Source organism: Parasteatoda tepidariorum, chromosome 11 (assembly GCF_982258835.1).
Source record: "Parasteatoda tepidariorum strain Cologne lab strain chromosome 11, Ptep-v5.0, whole genome shotgun sequence".
NCBI classification, from domain to species: domain Eukaryota; kingdom Metazoa; phylum Arthropoda; class Arachnida; order Araneae; family Theridiidae; genus Parasteatoda; species Parasteatoda tepidariorum.
This window is the reverse complement of record NC_141765.1, coordinates 74903033-74922457: the sequence shown is the minus strand read 5'-3', so window position 1 is coordinate 74922457 and position 19425 is coordinate 74903033. Positions and strand designations below refer to the sequence as shown.

At 28.8% G+C, this 19425-nt stretch overlaps 1 protein-coding gene across 1 annotated transcript in view; it reads left to right on the top strand.

Moving 5' to 3' along the window:
* Window positions 1-19425, top strand: part of LOC107436394 (glycine receptor subunit alpha-1) — a 96147-nt gene that overhangs the window by 34081 nt on the left and 42641 nt on the right. Inside the window, exon 2 of the mRNA XM_087155451.1 lies at window positions 4406-4497. Coding sequence (XP_087011577.1) covers window positions 4406-4497 — 92 coding nt within the window. The remainder of the gene's footprint in view (window positions 1-4405; window positions 4498-19425) is intronic.

Below are 19425 nucleotides of genomic sequence, written 5' to 3'. Positions count from 1 at the left end.
TTATTGTCTCAGCCTGTTGAAGCCCGCCATTCTGCTCTGCATGATATACCGTAAGTAAAAAGTTAAGTTAATCGAAGAAATGTTTGACCATATTTTCGAGAGAAATATGATAAAAGGAAATAAAAGTAACGTCTTAAATTAAAAAAAATTTTTTAACTTTAAATTATTATATACTAATATTGTTGACACTCTAAAGCATTTGATATTGTTTCACCTCAGTAATAAATATTGCTTTAATATTTTTTTACTCATTTTTATATCAATGTCATTTTGTGCTTAATACTCAGAAGGATTAAATGATTAGACATTTAACTCTCTCATTGAAGAACTAGTAATTTCATAAATTTGCATAATATTGCGAATGAAGAAATAAGTAAGTTTTCAGTTCTCATCGTTATATTTTATTTTATATTATATAACCGTCTTTGAACAGAAGACCCAATTTTTGGGTTTACGACTACTAATGTTCAACTGTGTAGCCTTGCAATTTTGAGCCCAATCCAGAAGACAAGTGAACTCCTGTATTAAGTATTGGGAGAAATGTTGCTTTCGTGGAGGACATTTTTGATAGAACTAACCCTCATTTGCGTTACACGGAGAGGAAACCAACGAGAACCTTCCGTGGTTAGCCTGACGGCAAAAGAACTCAAACCCATGATCCGTTTACCACTGAGGATATTTCACATCAGCACTGTGGTCGGTGAAAGCCGGATGCGGAATTCGTATTGACCAGCCATTGCAGGGATTCGAACCCGATTCTCCTCATTGGAAGGGGAATGCTCTATCCCCTGAGCCATCGTGGCTCTTATCGATATGTTTAAAAAAACATTTAAAAACTTGGTAATAGATATGAAAATCACAAATGAACTTTCATGTAATGACATTTCAAATGCATTAAACTAATGTCAGTCTATTTTTCATTCTTTGAATTTCAGTTGAAAGGAAATTTTTCTACGCAAAATTCAAGATAAATAAAATTGAAATTTGTTATTTTGAGTAAAATTTCATAAGTTTGTACTAAAAAGCTTTCGGAAACAAAACAGCTGAGATAATGTAAGCAGTTATATACAGAGGAGTCAATAAAATTGAAACAATAAAAATAATAGCAGTGTAAAATTAAAATTCTAAAAGTGGCCCCCGTAGCTGCACCACGACCATCCGGAACAATTGAGATTGAGGACATCCAGGAAGAATTCGGTGAAAAGAATATCCAGTCGTGTGAAATTTACTGAGCTCTAATCTTAAAATTTCAATCAATACCATCAATCTGTACAAAGACTGAACCATCTGCAAAAGTAAAATCATAATTAAATTGAAAAAACGAGGAGAGGACATTTTTGCACTGAAGATTGTCTGTCGTCCTATCTTCGTATTCTTACTTTTTACACAGTGTAGTGGTAAATTTTTCTGTGGAGGGTAATGCTAAAAATGTAAACATTTTATGTAAAATTTTTTTGTGGAAACAAAATGCAGAAGAATTATAAAATTTTTTGTTTTAAACTGTATTCGGTTTAAAGTTCTTTACAGTGTAACTACTTTAAATTCAAGTGTTCACTTAGATACTGAGCTAAATTAAAAGCTCACTAATTTTTATCTACATATAAGCATGCAAAGATAGTGTTGTTTACTTACAAATTGTACTTATTTTTCGTCTAAATAATTGTTATAGAGAAATGCTGTTTATAAGATTATCAGGGATTGCCTTCTATAAAAATATAAAAAATAAAGAAAGAAAATTAAAAACGGTAGCTGATCTATTTTAATAGGAAATTTCGACCACTGAGACTTTTGCATCTTGAATTACTTACGAGATATTACAGCTACTGAGCAAGTGAACTTGTATCCAAAAATATAAAAACAATTATTTCACTCTTCGTTTTATCTTCTGCAAACAAAAAATGTCTATCCTTTGCCATATTTTAGGAAGTTAAATTTTAATCTTAGTTGTAGCATTTCTTAAGAAAAAACCTAAATAATACTAACGAAAAATAAATGCACCAACTTAAATTTAATATATTGAATCGTTTTGTAATAGTATTTTTCTTGTTGTTGCTGTTACTATGTAAAATAATGGATTCAATATAAAAGAATGTGTGAAATATACTCTCAATCTTAGAGAACTTTGAATGTAATTAATAAGCAGCTGAATAATTAATTTTTAACACACACTATACTTTGATCAGATTAGCTTGTTTTTATAATTACCTAAACGTAAACTTAGAAGTTTAAAAGAACGAAAATAAATAAATGGAAGAACAAATAAATAAATAAAACTTTTTACAAGCAACTTGAAATAAGAAATAGCTTTCTTACTTTCTAACTCAGCATTTCATTATAATTTTATGATGAAGTATAAAAAACAATACGCTATAATTTTTTTTAAAAATTCAATCTGAAATAAAACAACAAAAAGCGCCAGAGAGTTTTGTACTATATATCAGGATGTTACAAATTAAGCCTACATGGACTAAATTAAAAAGTGATTAAATATACAAAAAATTCAAATTATTAGATGTATATGCGAGTATTTTTATAGTTATTGATAGTTAAATATAAACAAATCAATAATGTTAAATAATTATAAATACTTTCAAAAAATTTGCAGCCAGTAATACAATATCACTTCTCACTACATGGCCTACCGTAAAAAACAGCCTCAACCATTTAAAGAGGCAGAAGAAAAATTGTGAAATAAATATTGTAGTAACGATATTTAATTTTGAATCTGGCTTTTTAAGCAAATTTGATCTATTTTAGCTCTTTAAACCTTTTTTCTAGAATTTTGTCACTAAATTAGCTTCTTATGAAATAAATTGACTTTTTATGAAATCTCGTCACCTGAATATCTAAAATGCCTTCCAGATTCTTCGGTGTTCACAATGTCGAACAAAATTAATCTAATATCGAGCAACATTTCTGTACTACTTGGGAAATATGTCGCCCTGGTGTCACAAACTTCATTTTGACGTGACCAAGTTGAGATGTCAATAAGTCACATTTTCTTCACCAGGTGACGTCACTGCGACACTAGGTGACGCCACTTCGACGACGTCCGAGTTTGGGTTACGTCAAAATGTGACGTCACCAAAGACCCGACATTTGATCTACACATTAACGTTGCAAACACCACACGTGATTTCACAAATGAGTCCTTGTGACTGTCGCATTTTTATTGCAATCTGGTTACGGTGCTATCTGGGTATAGAGCTTTAAATTTGGACTTTTCTCAATCTAATTAGTAATAAATTCTGTTAAATAAAAATATTTTTATTTAACCAACGTAGTTAATATTAGTCAGTTAATATTCTTTATAAAACTTAGTTACTTAGTATGTATTTTTATTTTTTGTTGCTTTTCAGGGTCAGTTATAAAAATGAGCAGTAAAGTCACAAAATTCATAGTTTTGATATAAATTTGACATAAATTATATTTAAGTATTCCTTTCCTTCAAATTTGAGAATTAGAAACACTTATTAGTTTCATAACACGCCATTCTTTTATTTTTCTATAGAAAGAAGTTTATACAGGAAAAATGGGTTTGTTCGATTATTTTTTTTTTTTACATTCACTAATTGATTTAGAGAATAAAATGTTTAGAGTTATTTTTCAAAAAAATCGGCATAAATTAATCTTTTGATTTATGTCCCAAATTTTACAAACTGTTTCTATGATTTTAAATAAATTCAAGCAAGAGCTTTTATTTTTGGTAATTTTTCAGTTAAATTCACTATATTAAACATTAATTTAGACTGATCTGACGATTTTAGGTACATGGCTTGCGGAGAGTTATTTTTAAGGGATTATGTTTTGGGGGTGGAGTTTCTGCAAGCGGTACAACGGTCTAATTCCCCAAAAATATAAAACAACAGCAGTTGGAGTTTTATATTCTATTATGACATTCCACACTTCTAAGGTTTCAAAAAAGAACAAAATAGAGAGAATGTTTTAAAATTACTGCCGAATTCTCCTGTTTAAAATGCAAATTTTGCAAGATTGAACTTACATAAACAATATCCAATTTGTTAACTTTGTTTATGATGCATAGTTAGATGCAAATTACTTAGACCTTGTAAAAGGTATACCAAACAGGATGTTAGAATTCATATTCAAAAAGAAACGAACTATTTTTAAAGCCTTTTGAACATTAGATTTTGTGTCTTTGTACCAGATATTTCATGTCGTGTTTTTGACTTAATTAGATGTAATTTTATTTTAAATTTTAAGTACAATAAAATTTTATAATCGTTAATTTTTTATGTAGTTCAGAAAAATTATTTATTGTTTGAATTATTATTGGCATATTTGAAATTAATACTTGTCCTTATAATTATGAACTACAGTGTAAAACATACGTATAGCCTTATACAATTCGAATAAATTATTAAAACGTTTTTTTACTTTTCAGTGGTTTCTGTCAAAGTAACAATACAGCTCCTTTGAAATTTGAAGATATTGTTCCAAATAATTACGATAAACTTGTACCACCAACTACCAATGGTAAGTCTAAAATGTTATCATTAGTTTTAATAAGCAAGATCAGGTAATGAATTGTATAATTATAATGCTTAAGTTACAGAGTCATATTTTAAAGGAGATAACATATTTGTTTTAAAACTATTACATCACAATATTTATGGCAATATATTTATTAGTTTGATAAACTATTTGTGGCATGGGTACATCATAAATATGGTCTACGTACATCATAATTCAAAACGCCCATGAAAGCTTTTAATAAATAAAACGTGTTATTTAACATGAACTCTGTTTTTATTTGTTAATTTGATGACCATAAAATGGAAATACTAAATTGTTGTGATATTTGAAAATAAGTTTTGAAGTTCAGATCCCTAAAAATGATCAAAAAAAGATATCTCATTTTTCTTTTCTAGATGATATATACATCAATAAAACAAAATCTGTATGATTGTGTTTGTATAAAATGGAGCCTCATTTTAATTTCAAGAAGATTATCAAAACTGCGTTTATCAAAATAGTTCTTAATTTCTTATACTACTGATTCCAGAGGTAGAGAGTTAAAAGTTTTGAAAAATAATTAAAATTGTGCTTTGTTTTGATAAAATAAGTATGTTTGGCATTTTTATTTTAGAAGGAAGAAAATGGTTATTGTAAGAGTTATGATAATGGATGTTAAAATGGTGGTTAAACTTATAATCAATATTGAGCTTTAACTTTTAATTGATAATGAGGTTTTATTTCAATTATACATCATACATACATACAAGAAATACTGTAAAAAATTTTAATGCCAAAAATGAGGGCAACAAAATGATGTAGAGGTAAAGACATAGAAAAAGTAATACAAATATTTATAATTAGAGTAAAACAAGGTGCACATAAGAGTTAATATAAAACAATTTAGGATGTTTGTGATCAAAAATCAAAGAAACGTGTAGTAAAGAGATAATATCAACGCGGATAAAAAGAACCAAAGCGGAAAGAAAATATACACTACAAAATTATTTAATACAGTTTACAGAGACTTAAAAACACCTTATAGCATAACTAAGGGCATACATGCGCATTTAAACAACGAACTATTGCTTAAATAAATATATAGAAGCTTTGAAAAACATTGAAAAACAAAAAAATCTACAGATGATATCTAACGCGCTCCAACAGTGGTGTTTCGAAAAATGTAAGTATTTAACAAATGATGTGAAAACGCATGAGATTGGTTTAAACTTTTCTTATTGTAAAAGTTTTAAAGGACAGTGGTTTACTGTCCTCAGTAATTGCCTCAAATTATAACCACTACTAACTAACAGTATGCGGATGGCGCTTCTAGTTGGTTGTGCGTCTAGTTAGGTCCCTCTTCTCATTGTCGTATGAAGGGTGCAATTTATAAAAATCAAGAACTATCTTGGAAATAAGCTTCTACCTGGTCAAGAATGATGTATTAAAATACATTATGCCAAGTTATGCCGAGATTAAATTTGAGATATTGCATTCAGGATTAGATTTACAACTAGAATATAATGTATTTAGAGATAGTATTGCATTTATCATTACATCTTTATTATCATTATGAGTAATTGAATTTTATAAATGTACCGAAATGTAAATTTTGGAATGAAAGAATGAGTGAACTTATTATTTGTGAACGTTGTGTTACTTACAAGGGAAACTAGGGAAGTGTGACTCGTCAATTTTGAAATAAACTAGTAGGATGTATGCCTTATGGATAATAATTTTAGGGGGCAACATTCGTTTCGGCCCATAGAGGGTCCTATGAGAGATAAAAAATAATTAAGCATGTAGAAAAATCGGTATTTCATTACTTCAATGCAGACTATTAGTTATTGTAATTATCTCATACTCCAATTAATTTTGTGCTACTTTCACGTACTATATAATGCATATTTATTGTCAAAATTGGTTTCGAAAATTTTATATATCTGTAGTTTTTCAGAAAAAAAAATTAAAAAAATTGGCATTTTTAAAAAAAAAAAAATTTGGCATCAAATTTTTAAAATTTTTTTTCTTTTTCAAAAAATTTTCCAATATTAAAACTAGTAAACAATAATAAATTTCATTTATATGAGAGTCGAAATATAATACGCATTTTCCCAAACTGATGGAATTTTTTCATATTTAATGTGTATCCAAAAATGTGATTTATAAAAAAAAGAATTTTTTTCTTCATTTTGTTAGATCTTGCAAAAAAAATCTAAATAATTTATGTGATTGCATAAAATTAAATTGCATTTATAAAAATGTTTTCAAATTTGTTTGGCGGGAAATTTGAACTTAAAAAATGTTTAATATTTCAATTCGATTTTTTTCATAAAAGATCAACAACTGTACTGTATACACAAAATTTGAAGTGATATGTCACTTTAAGTGGAAAATCCGTTGATATCTATGTCCTGTGAATTATTCAATATTTTGTCAAAACATTGCTATCTTTATAATATTATTTTTATATCTGATATTCTAGCTAATTTTTGAAATATTTAACTTTAAAAGTTGGCATTAGCTAGGATATCAGGTATAAAGATAATTGTATGAATAATATTTCAAAAATAGCAATGTTTTGACAAAATATTGAACAATTCACAGGACAATTTTTTTTAATAATATTTTAATTTTTTGGCAAAAAATTTAAATTTTTTTGAAACTTATTTTTTTTTCATTTTTTTACCAGCTGTGCAATAAAAAAAAATAAGAAAAAAAATGTGTCTATTAAAGCGACAAATACTTACAAATTTTGTTTATATAGTACAGTTGACCTTTCAAGAAAAAAAGAAAATCATTGAAAACTGAAATATTTTTTTAAGTTCAAATTTCCCGCCAAACAAATTTGAAAACATTTTTATAAATGCAATTTAATTTTATGTAATCATTTAAATTATTTCAGATTTTTTTGCAAGATCTAACAATATGAAAAAAAAATTTTTTTTTTTATAAATCACATTTTTGGATACACATTAAATATGAAAAAATTCCATCAGTTTGGGAAAATGCGTATTATATTTCAACTCTCATATAAATGAAATTTACTACTGTTTACTAGTTTTAATATTGGAAAATTTATTGAAAAAAAAAAATTTAAAAATTTGATACCAAATTCTTTTTTTTTAAAAAATGCCAATTTTTTTTTTTTTTTTGAAAAACTACAGATAAATAAAATTTTCGAAATCAATTTTGACAATAAATATGCATTATATAGTACGTGAAAGTACCATAAAATTAATTGGAGTATAAGATAATTACAATAACTAAGAGTCTGCATTGAAGTAATGAAATACCGATTTTTCTACATACTTAATTATTTTTTTTCTCTCATAGGACCCTCTATGGGCCGAAACGAATGTTGCCCCCTAAAATTATTCCTCATAAGGCATACATCCCACTAGTTTATTTCAAAATTGGCGAGTCACACTTCCCTAGTTTCCCTTGTTAGATAGAAAAAAGATAAAGATTTCAAATTAGTACTGGAAAATTAGAAACCTGAATACCAATCAAATTGGTTGAATAGTATTAAGTTACATTATAAAAAATTATAAAAAATGATTTCGTAACAATTGATTATTTCCTGTAATTCAGTGGACATTTTAATTGATTATAGATCGGAATCTGAGAAAAGTTTATGAAAAAGTCCATAACCGGATTCGAACCTTTCAACAATCGACTCCACAGAATCAACACCTCAAAATCAAGCACAAAACTAAAGGACATGTACTGATACCATTAATAAAAATTTATTTATAGCCCTTGCCGATAGCTTTGCGATATTATATGAAGTATAACACTTTTTTAGATGTTCATCTAATCAAAATAAAAATGAAATGAAATCAGTATAATTTGCCATGATATAGCTGCTCAAGCCCATCTCATAATAGCCACAATCAAGTAATTATCTCTTTTGATGGACCAGGAAAAACTTATTACCACAATACAGTATAGTACCTACAATATTGCCATAATACTAGTAGAGATAATTACCAAAATTAATTAACCATTATCGGAGACAATAATACATGGTGATTTGCTTATGGTTCCCCTTAATTAATTCAAGTGTAAAATATTTTTATACAATATAATTAATAAATACATTCTTAAAGGTGTGGTTTTTTAAAAGTGATTTTATTGATGAAGGTTGTTTTTAAAAGTGCCATTTTTTATTAAGAAATTCTAAAAGGCATATGCTTTGAAATTACTATATTATACCGTTCATTAAAAATGTATTGATTTAAATCAATAGTGATCTTTTTAAAAAAAAATCGATAATTTAAACAGGCTGATAATAAAAATTATTGGTTGACAAAAATAATTAATCCAAATATAAATAATTTCATACAATAGAAATTATAATTATATTTTTAGGTAACTATTCTTTTAATCTGATTTTATTGATAATGAGTTTTTTTTCTTCTAAAAAATAATGAAAGTGATGCGCATGTAAATTATTATACTTCAAAACAGACTAAAAGTGAATAAGAGTGGCATGAAACTTTTAAATTGCTATTTTCCATTAAATACATATGAAATAATTTTCTCGCAAAAACATGTTTCAATTACACCCATTTATTTTTTGCTAATTCAAATACAGTGTTTTTAAATCTTATTAAATATGTAATTAAAAATGTAACATGTGTCTTATTAAATATGTAAATTAAATATGTATCATGACTTGCTCGATCCAGAATGACATAATTTTTTTTTCAGTAATGTTTTCTGATTTTTAACAATCATTAGCAAGTTAAGCTTGAAAAATAGAACTATGATTTTTTTTAAAACTCAGTAAGACATAATAATTTTATTCATTTTAGTAAGAAATATGAACTATTTTAGTTACATCATTTAAGTTAGTAATCAGAAACTTTGGATGGTAAATTTAAAAAGTTCCGATTTAAATTTAGAAAAATTCCGATTTAAATTAAATATATGATTTTGTGATTTTTATTTTTAAAAATCACTATTTTTGCCAACCGTGGCTACTGGTCAGTGTTCCCGTTATACTCTTTTCACTCGATGAACGGTAAAAGTTCAAACATTTCATGTGCATAATTTTGTTTTAAATATTATGGAGAAGTTTTGTTAGATTTAGTTACTATGGATGGGTTAAAATTGCTTTAAAATTCACTAAAATGTAACCACTTTGAAGTAAGGTTTTTCAATTTAATTAAAATTTGGTATTTCGTGCTTGGTAGCAGAGAAAATATTGCACCCAGAACTTTTACTTTTTAACCCACTTAAGGTGACAAGGGGGCACAAATTTAAGAAGAAAACTTTTTAACCAATATTCGTGAAAAAATCACATCGGTCTAATCAAAATTTTGACCAATTTTCAAACACTTTGAAAGACCCTTGTCACCTTAAAATGAACAAAGTAATTTTTTTTGCAGTTTAAATATAGTTTGTATTTTAAAACTACAGAAGTAAAAAAAAATTACAACTCGTAAAAATTTACTTTTAAGTGAAAATTGACCCAAAAACTTTACACTTGCTTCTGGCGAACAATATTGTCGAGACCACAATTTTATCAGAAAATGCATACTGTATGATTAAATTTGGAAGGATGGTCACGAGGGTGCACCAACTCTTCTCAAAGGGGGATAAGATGCTGGGTTTTAGAAAACCATTAGCGCAATCCGTCATCACCATCCTTTAAATTGTATATGAAAGTGTTAATTTGAAAAGAAAAATTTTTTTTGATCAATATTAAATTCGGAAAGAGTTTTTACGGTGTAGGATAGTGCTTGAAACCAAACATTTTGACTCCTTTTGAAAGATTTTATGACAAAACGTAAAACTAATGAGTTTTTTAAAAATTTTTTTGATCGATTTTGAAGACAAAGATGTGTTCATAGGACATCCATAAAAAAATTCTTCTGCAATGAATTGTACAAAATATCTGATTTGTGGACAGAAATTTTCGTGACACGTTGGTGGTACGTGGTCATTTTCTGATGAGTAGTATTTTCATGTTTATTTGGTTGGGAAATTAACATTAAGGTTATAGTGCGTTATAGACGTCCGCTGTATAATACCGATCCGTATTTGATTCTAATAATTGTGCGAATGATTACTTTATATCAAGTTAATACCGATTCGAGTGTTCTTACACACTTGAAAGGGTGGATTAACACAAACATTTGATAAAACCATACACCAATCTGCAGGTTGTTGGTGAAAAAGCTTGTGCTTTTCAGAGCTCCGTAAAATTGGCGAATAATTCTAGTATATTTAACTAACTTCTGGCGTAAAATGATGGTAGGGCTTATTTTAAACGTAAAACAAATACTTTTGAACCATTATTATAAGTGTAAAGGTGGATGATTGTGCAATTTTAAGATTTTGACATTATGGCGGACAAGATGGTGATTTTGTTCACATGAAATTTACAAATGAATATCCTCTAGTCAGATTGAATTGGTCATACCTATTAATTAAGTTTCAATTTTCTTTACTAATTTATTTAAAAAAAAGTCGATTATTTGCAGAGTCATTTCAATCCTCTTCTCAGATTATTTTGACACTCATATTTTTAGTTGCATAATAAAGATATTCACGTTCTCATAAGATTTGCATAAACTTATTAATTGTATAAAATAATATTTAACTTCTATTCACTTCTGTTTTTTTTTTTTCGAATTCATATTTATATTCTGTCTGTGCTGTGTGTATGACAACAAACTAATTTTATTTAAAAAAATAGTATATATATATGTATCCTAAATTTATGATTTTTCCTTTATATAGTATCGTAAAAACTCTACTGACTCACATCTTATTGTCTCACATCTTATTGTAACTGAATAACAAACATAGTGACTTTACACCCTATTTGGTGTAAAGTAAAACGTTATGTACAAAAACATTCTAGATGTTTCGCTACATCAGAAATTATCCTTGGTTTTGGTGCAATGGAACACCACTTTATTGTAAGGCCACCATATTTTAGGTTCAGGTACACGAAAATTTTTTACAGTGTAATTATTTCTTATCATCCAGTAGCTAAACTTGTCACAAATCATTTTATTCTGTTTCCAAATGAATCTGGCATTTTAAAAGAACGTACACTTGTATTTTTGCTATTGAAATATCTATATGTAAAAATTGTATTTTCTCTTGGATTGCAAGGGACTCTCTAAGGAGGATCTCTTTGGCAATCCTCTCCTAGTCTTCGACTTCCTTTCGGTCAATGAACTCGTGGATCTTGTCTGACTCCGTCAGACAGAGAAGATAAACAACAACAACAACAAAATTGTATTTTAGGTAGATGCACACTAATACCATCATGTAATAATCTAAATGGTACCTGGGTTTTTGCTTGAACACACTTATTAATATGGGCAAATGGTTTTCAAAGTTACAAAAATTGGAAACGTATATTCTGAAAATAAACAGGCCTCTTTTTGTTTGTGAAATTGGATTTTTGATCCACAGGATTTGGATACTTTCCCACTTTTTTTCCCTTTTTGTGTATTCTGCCATATTTCGGGAGCTGCAATCCGTGGCCAAATTATTAGAAGCGCTATAAGATTCTATGAAAAATCTTAATTATCAGGTGATACTATACAGCTTTATTGTTTTTAAGCGACTGAGACTAGTTTGCACTTGTTTACTTTCGTGTATCAATTGATTAACATTGTAATGCAATACGTTCGAAATAAATACATATAGGAAGTATATAAAGATCTCCCGCATAAAAACCCATTACATGTATGTTTAAATATAAAAGTATTGCCTATAAACTCATGCTGAACATGTAATTATTAAAGAACTACAGTGCGTCTAATAATTTGATCTAATTATTACAATAAAATAATATAACACCTAATATAATAAATATTTATATAATATTTCGCCTAATTTATCAAATCGTCAAATTTATATTATTATCGCCTAATTTAACCAATTGGTACCCGAAAGTGAGCAAGTGCAAACCGGTTTCAGCCGCGTACAAACAATAAAGCTGTATAGCATCACCTGATATTTAAGATTTTACATAGAATCTCATAGTGCGTCTAATAATTTGGCCAAGGACTGTAATTTAAATTTATAAAATTTGTTATCGAAAGATAATTCTATAAAAAAATAATTTCATTAATTTGTTATATTTTATTTTGTAATTTTAAATAATCAAAAAATTTTGAACTATGAAATATAATAATTTTGATATGAAATTAAAATAGGTAATTTTAATTGACAAAAGTCATAATTTGAACTAAATCGCTCGAATAGTTTATTTAATAGTTAGTCGCATTTTTAAATTTTAAATTAATAGTTTCCCATTTTAATTATTTTAATTCGTTTTTAATGCAGTTCAATATTATCATGGGGTAGTTTTCTTTTTGTATTTGAGAACGTTTAAACTGTTTTTGCGAACTTAATCTTTATTCATTAATTTAAAACCGTTATGATTTTGCCTTTTTATTCACTAGAAATAGTCATTAACCCTTTGTTTACGGTGTTTCATGCTGTACCATCATATACGGTCCACATGCTGCACCAGCCGTAAGTGAAAGGTTAAAGAAATTTCCATTATGTGGTAAAATAAAGGACTCTTTAGATGAGAAATCTTTCCTATATAACGTGCATGCATCCTTAAATATTCCTAAAATATGGAGGGAGCGACGACAGAAAATGTGTCTAAAAATAACTGAGGGGACGACACGCTTATCATCTTTCGGAGAAACATCTTACTAATGAGTTCCTTCAAAAATTCTATTCGTTGGGTGAAAGGTTTAAAAAGACCCTTTTTTAATCTTCTTTATCTTTAAAATTGGAAATTTATATTTGAATTAAATAAAGATAGAACCCAATTAAGACTTATTTTAATTCGATCTGTTAAATTAGAGTGCTTTAGAACTGTCATAAAACAGAATTTCCTTTTTTTTAATATTACCATTTTCTACCTAAAAGAAGCAATTTACTTAGCTAATAAATTAAATAAACATATATAAATAAAATTGCAGGAACGTTACAAGACCAAAACAGTGTGTGTAAAGCTTTGAGTGCAGATATCATTCGAGTACTGAAATTGTTTATTTCCATTAGTTTGTTTTCCCGTTTCTGATAATATTTTCTTCTATGAGATTCTTTACAACTATCCCATGACTTTTCATGTTCCATCAAGGCTAGTTTTCACAGTTGATTCTGGCTTTAAAATTAGATGAGTCGACTGTTTAATGTCGGTTTTAAAATAAAAAATCTTGCCTATCCTCTTTGAACCAGATTGGCACATAAGGCGCGTCTAATATTTCATTAATTATTCTAGACCAACTATTGACTTTGCTAATTGCATTCTTCATTGAGCGCTAAATCATTATTTTGAAGAATCCTTTTACCTGCGATTCATTGGGAGCAGAATAACCTGACATTGTAAGCTTCTGTTAATGCTTGCACAACCTATCTACATAATCATCTGGAGGAATTATAATATTTTTAAGATGAGAACTCTCGATTATACGCCGAGATCACATGACTATCAGGTATTGACGAATGAATAATCTGCAAAATGGTCAGAAATTGTTATCCGTGTATTATTTATAGTGTTTAAATACCTTTTAGTAACAATTGACATTTTTGTTGAAAAAAATTCTTAATGGAAAAATTAAATTTTTATCCGCAAAATACCAAGTACGAGTATATATATGCTTAAATAGAGGTAAACATACAGACATATTTATCGCTAATAAAGTATCGTGTTTCACATTTTGCGAAAATCGTGAGACAGGGTTTTGGGCAAAAAAGTATTATGTGACTCATCAAGACAAAATAGTATTCAAAAAATTCTATTTACTTTGCTACTGAAATTTCTTTTTTACTTTTAGATAAACCAAAAAGTGGATAATCAGGAGTGTATACAATTTAGGAAAATTTTAAAAAAAATCGAAAAAGAAAAACGAAACTGTATTTCCGTAACTACTTTATATTTAAAAAATTTACTTTTCAGTCTTTTGGCAAAGCAAACATTTTATAAGTTACTTTTTAAGCGTGATTGATATCTAAGTTTCCCAGAAAATATTTTTCTGACACTTTTCTCCATTCTGGTAAATAATTTAAGATATTATTATGAAAGATTTTTTTAAATTCAAACATAATATTTTAGACGTTTAGTTAGATATTGAAAATTAATTTATTAATTTTATGAAAAGTACGAATTACGAAGAGTTAGTTTCTTTAGGCAAGAAATTTCCCTTTTTTTTAACTTTCCAACACCTTGGAATGTTCGGTCTCTTTGATCGACATGTGGTCATGCCTAACATATCTTGGATTGAGTAAAAAATCCAACTGGATTTCCTGTGGAACAGTCTTTAAGTTCATGTGGGACATCAATTTCTAATTCTTATGACTAGAAGTACCGTTGGGATCGTTTACTGTAATTTCTTATGTTATTTTTGTAGATGCAGGTGAGTTTCATAGCTCATATTTTTTTTTACTTTTCCTAAATCACTTCTAAGTATACTATATCAAAATTTCACGTATTTCTGTTGGGTAGTAAAATAAATAGTTTTAAAAATACCTAAAGCAACCATAAAGGGTCATTTTGACCTCTAGAAGAAGCGTCGTTCATTTTTGAAGTTTAATGTCTGTTTTTGATTTTGAAGGACAGAAAACATTCTGAATGTGAATTGTAGATCAGAAATTAGGGTCCACCGTGTTGAAAAATGTCACGCACTACAGTTTTCGTGAAATTATATTGTATATTGGATTCGATTACCGAAGTAGCTTTGATTACTAAGATACTTCGTTCTCATTGAATTATAATTTCGTTATTGCTTCTAAAAGAAACTATGATTATAATCGATTCGCAATCGAAAATTCTGTCGAGTCGCAAAGTCCTCCATCTTCCCATAACAAATCAAAACCTCTGGGGGTACTGGATTGGAGATCGATCGTTCTCTGATTCAGGTCAAAATTACGATCTGTGGATGAATGAATGGATGCATGAATGGGTCCGCCATATAAACAGGTGTGACGTATGGTGCTGCAGAAGACGAATTCTTGACCATAGATGGCGCCACTGAAAAACAAGAACCCCACACTCTGCCTTAAATTTGCTCGGTTAATTAAAACTCTATGGTTTCACCTAGCAGGCTTGCCCGTGTGGCAACTGGCATTAGAACCAACCAACCAGCAAACTACTGACGATATTCAAAGCGTGCGAACATAGGAAGTAAAAATAATTCTCGTATCATGAGTTCTTCCTTTTTAAGTGTTTAAATTTAAATTTCCTCTTTAAAAATTATATATGAAAGCTTGTTAATCTGAAACGAAGTTTTGGTTTGCTCAACATCATATTCAGATAGATATTACAGTTTGACCTATGGACACCCCTGAAAAGAAATCACTTGAAATGAGCCAATTTAATAAAGAAGCATTCGAAAGGTATAAAGAAAAACAACATTTAAAATTCTTTTTGACATAAATGTAAGCGGAAAATATCTAAAGATAAAAAATATATATATAATATCTGAGGGGAGAGTGGAATATCCTCATATGTCATCGCTGGGTCATGAAATTGACAGTTTCAGTTAAAGTCTATGTAAAAGGCGTTCACCATCATACATCAAAAGCACGACAATATTCACTCCAAAGTATTGTAAAAAACGAAGGGTGTCAATCATTTCCTTTGCGGGTTCTTTCGTATTTCTTTAGCTGATCGATAAATATAGATTAATATTACAAAACAAAATTTATATCATAACTCAGTTAACTGAAAATTCTTTTTTAAATTATAATTTTTGATCTACGAGTGAACTAAGTGTGTTTGAAAATCATATTTCATTCGAAAATATACAGTGAATCCCAAAAGTGTTCGTAAGCTTATGACTTTCAGTGAAATAGGGCTCTATTCATTTGTTAAAATGAATATTTCAGAATGGGAATTTAATGATAAAATCTATAATTTGTTTCTAATAAAACTGCTTGTAATATTTTAAAAACAAAGTAAAAATTTATTTTTAAGATATTAATAATCAAAAAGTAACACAAATTTTACCTCACAAAAATCACCGCACATTTATATATTCTCGGATAAATTCATTATCAAAATTATCATCAATTGCTTAATTTTTTAATTTACATAATTTTTAATTTATTATTATCATTTAGTTATTCATTTATCTTTTTTTTTTCTCCATAGATATGGTAATAAAATTGGATTTTAATTCTTGCATGCGAACTCCATAATATTTTCTTTTATTATAAAAAAAAATGGCCTCTCTAGTCCTGCACAAACCACTCATTGGGGCGAGGAGGTGTTCCTGGGTGGAATGGGCGAAGCACGTAGGGAGTTTACTCCTGGTAGGGTCACCCTAGGCGAGATGGCCCATTCCATTATGCCCAGCTAAGGTTTGCAGGCAACGGAGCTGAGTCAGACTCTGATCACAGAAGCAGCATCTTTTTAACATCCACGAATAAGTCACAGATCATAATTTATGTTATCAATAGTTCCCACGTTGGTAACCACGTTAAAGTGTAAAATTTTTTGAATAAATGTATTAGAATAAATGTAGTAATTAGATTAAATTATAATTAATTAATTAAAATAACTAGGTGAGCTTTTTATTCTAGATATAGCTCAAAATTTGTGTTTAAGAAAATGGACACAACTCGAATGTATTTGATTATGTTAAACATCATGATTCCCTTTTTTCAAACTTCTCTTATGAAAATTGCTCTTTTTTTTTTTAAAAAAAAAAAGCTAATGTATGAGATGTCATCCAATTGCCTAAAACAACCAGAACTTTTTTCTAAACTAGTAATTTTTAAAAATATATTTAAAAGTTTATTTAACAAGGCTGCCATGGGTCATATAAGCATATAATATTGGTTCATTGTATGAATGTAAATTTTTAAAAACACTTCAATGCACTGAAAAGTTGCATCAGTAATATCCTCGAAGACTTAGCTTCGTAATGATTATGCCTTGAGTAGATGTCGATTTCTGTGCGCCGGCTAACAGCCTATGCATCTGAAATAAAATTCGATTAAACTTGTGGTTTGCGCTCGATTTTTTTCGAAAAAATGTCAGTTTCCGGATTCAATTGAAACATTTCGAACATTTTTCATCACGTGACAGCACGATAGCTTGACTTTGAAGGCATACCCTTATACAAGGAAGCGGTGCTTCTTCGATTCAATTTCGTCGAACCAGTTCGATAGCTATTCGATGGTGACCGGTTTCCTGATTCAACTGTAACATTAGGCCTCAATCGAAATATTCCTTGGTAGAAACTTTGAAATAGTGAATTTAAGCGAGTAGATAATTGAATAAATGTTTCTTCTTTAAAATTTGATGCATTTTTAAAATTGTTTAAACATTCTTGGAGAGTTTGTTAAAAATCAGCAATATTTTAATTTTTGATGGTTTTTTAGACTATCTTCCTCAAGGTATAACAAGACACTATTTACTTTTTCACCTAGCACATTGATTAAATTTCAGTTTTAAGACCCTCATGTATGTTTTTCGTAGCAAGGACTCGTTGCAATGATGAAAAAAACTGATTAAAATTTTCAGGCTTGTATGGGGCTGGAAAGGATAGAGTTTATTTCTGGTGTATCCTTTATTGTTTTGGGTGGGTTATACCCCTTTGATTTTCGCCTCCAGTAAAAGCATTTCTTTTTCGAGTCTTTCTGCTTTTTTTCTAACTATACTTGAATTTTGTTTTGTTTAAGTTCCCTGTCCTCTGCCTGTACCCTTTCTTCTACGGCAATAGTTTTTAACAAATACTGAATCATTTTTAAACATTCAATTTTTCTCTTTTAATTTAACAATATTGTCGGTCCCGTCTGCAATCCCTCCTATTTCTTCTAATACCTTTACTTTTTTTTTGAGTTTTTATACATCTCGAAAATAACCTGATTTGTAGAAAGCAATCCAATGGTTTTTGAAGAACGTTGTCTCAATCCAGATCATAACTGCATTCCTTCTCGGCAAAACCCCGATGGAATTTAATACAGCTTCATTTAAAACAACATTTCCTTGAACGTTATCTACTGCTCCTACACGAGAGTAAAATGGCAATTAATTGTTGGTGCAAAAATGCACATCAATATACCCTTCACGGGATTTCAAAAGGAAAAAGATGATTCTTCAAGGATCAGGATGGGAAGGAATCAGTGAGGATCGTACATCATATATATAACACCTGGTTTCATTTTACATAAGAAATACTAATTTGGTGACGTAGCCAGCCTATGCTGTCATGCACATATTGGTCATTAAGTTAAACTGACACAACGAATAACTATAATGAAATATTTAATAACGCGTAATAAACTCCTTTTTTGATTAATGAGAGCTATAAGCATGCAAGCAACACCGACGCTAACTTTAAAATCATCAGCAGTTTCAGTTACATCTTGCTCGAAACCAATGAGAAAATTTCATTTTTTAAATGTCTTTCTTTAACGATCTAATTGAAATTTTAAATGATTTTTAAGATGAGGTTCTAAAATTGTCCATTTTACCCATTGTCCAACACGCTAGCTCAATTAATTCAGGAGATACACACACTCGTTTTTTTATTATTGCTTATTATTGTTATTATTGTTTATTATTGTTAAGCATTGTCTCGAATAAGTCCCCGGTATTTGGACTTTCACAAGCCTCCTGTTGAAAAACCGCTTGACTTACTTGCATTTGATAGTGATGGTGGTCATTATAATCCATCTAATAAGTACTTGACCTTAATTATTGACAATATGACTAGATATTATATGTGGGCCTTGACGTTAATTAGAACTGTTCATTAAATTTTTCGAAATCACGTAAGTAAAAAAAAAAAAAATTAAGTGATAAAAATGCAGCTTTTACGTCTTCTCATTTTAAAGAAAACTTCCTAAGCGTCACAACGTTCAACAGCTTTTAACTGCAGCTCAAGTTCAGAAACTAATGACAAGGTCAATAGATTAGGACAAACAATAATCATTCGTTTATTTTGT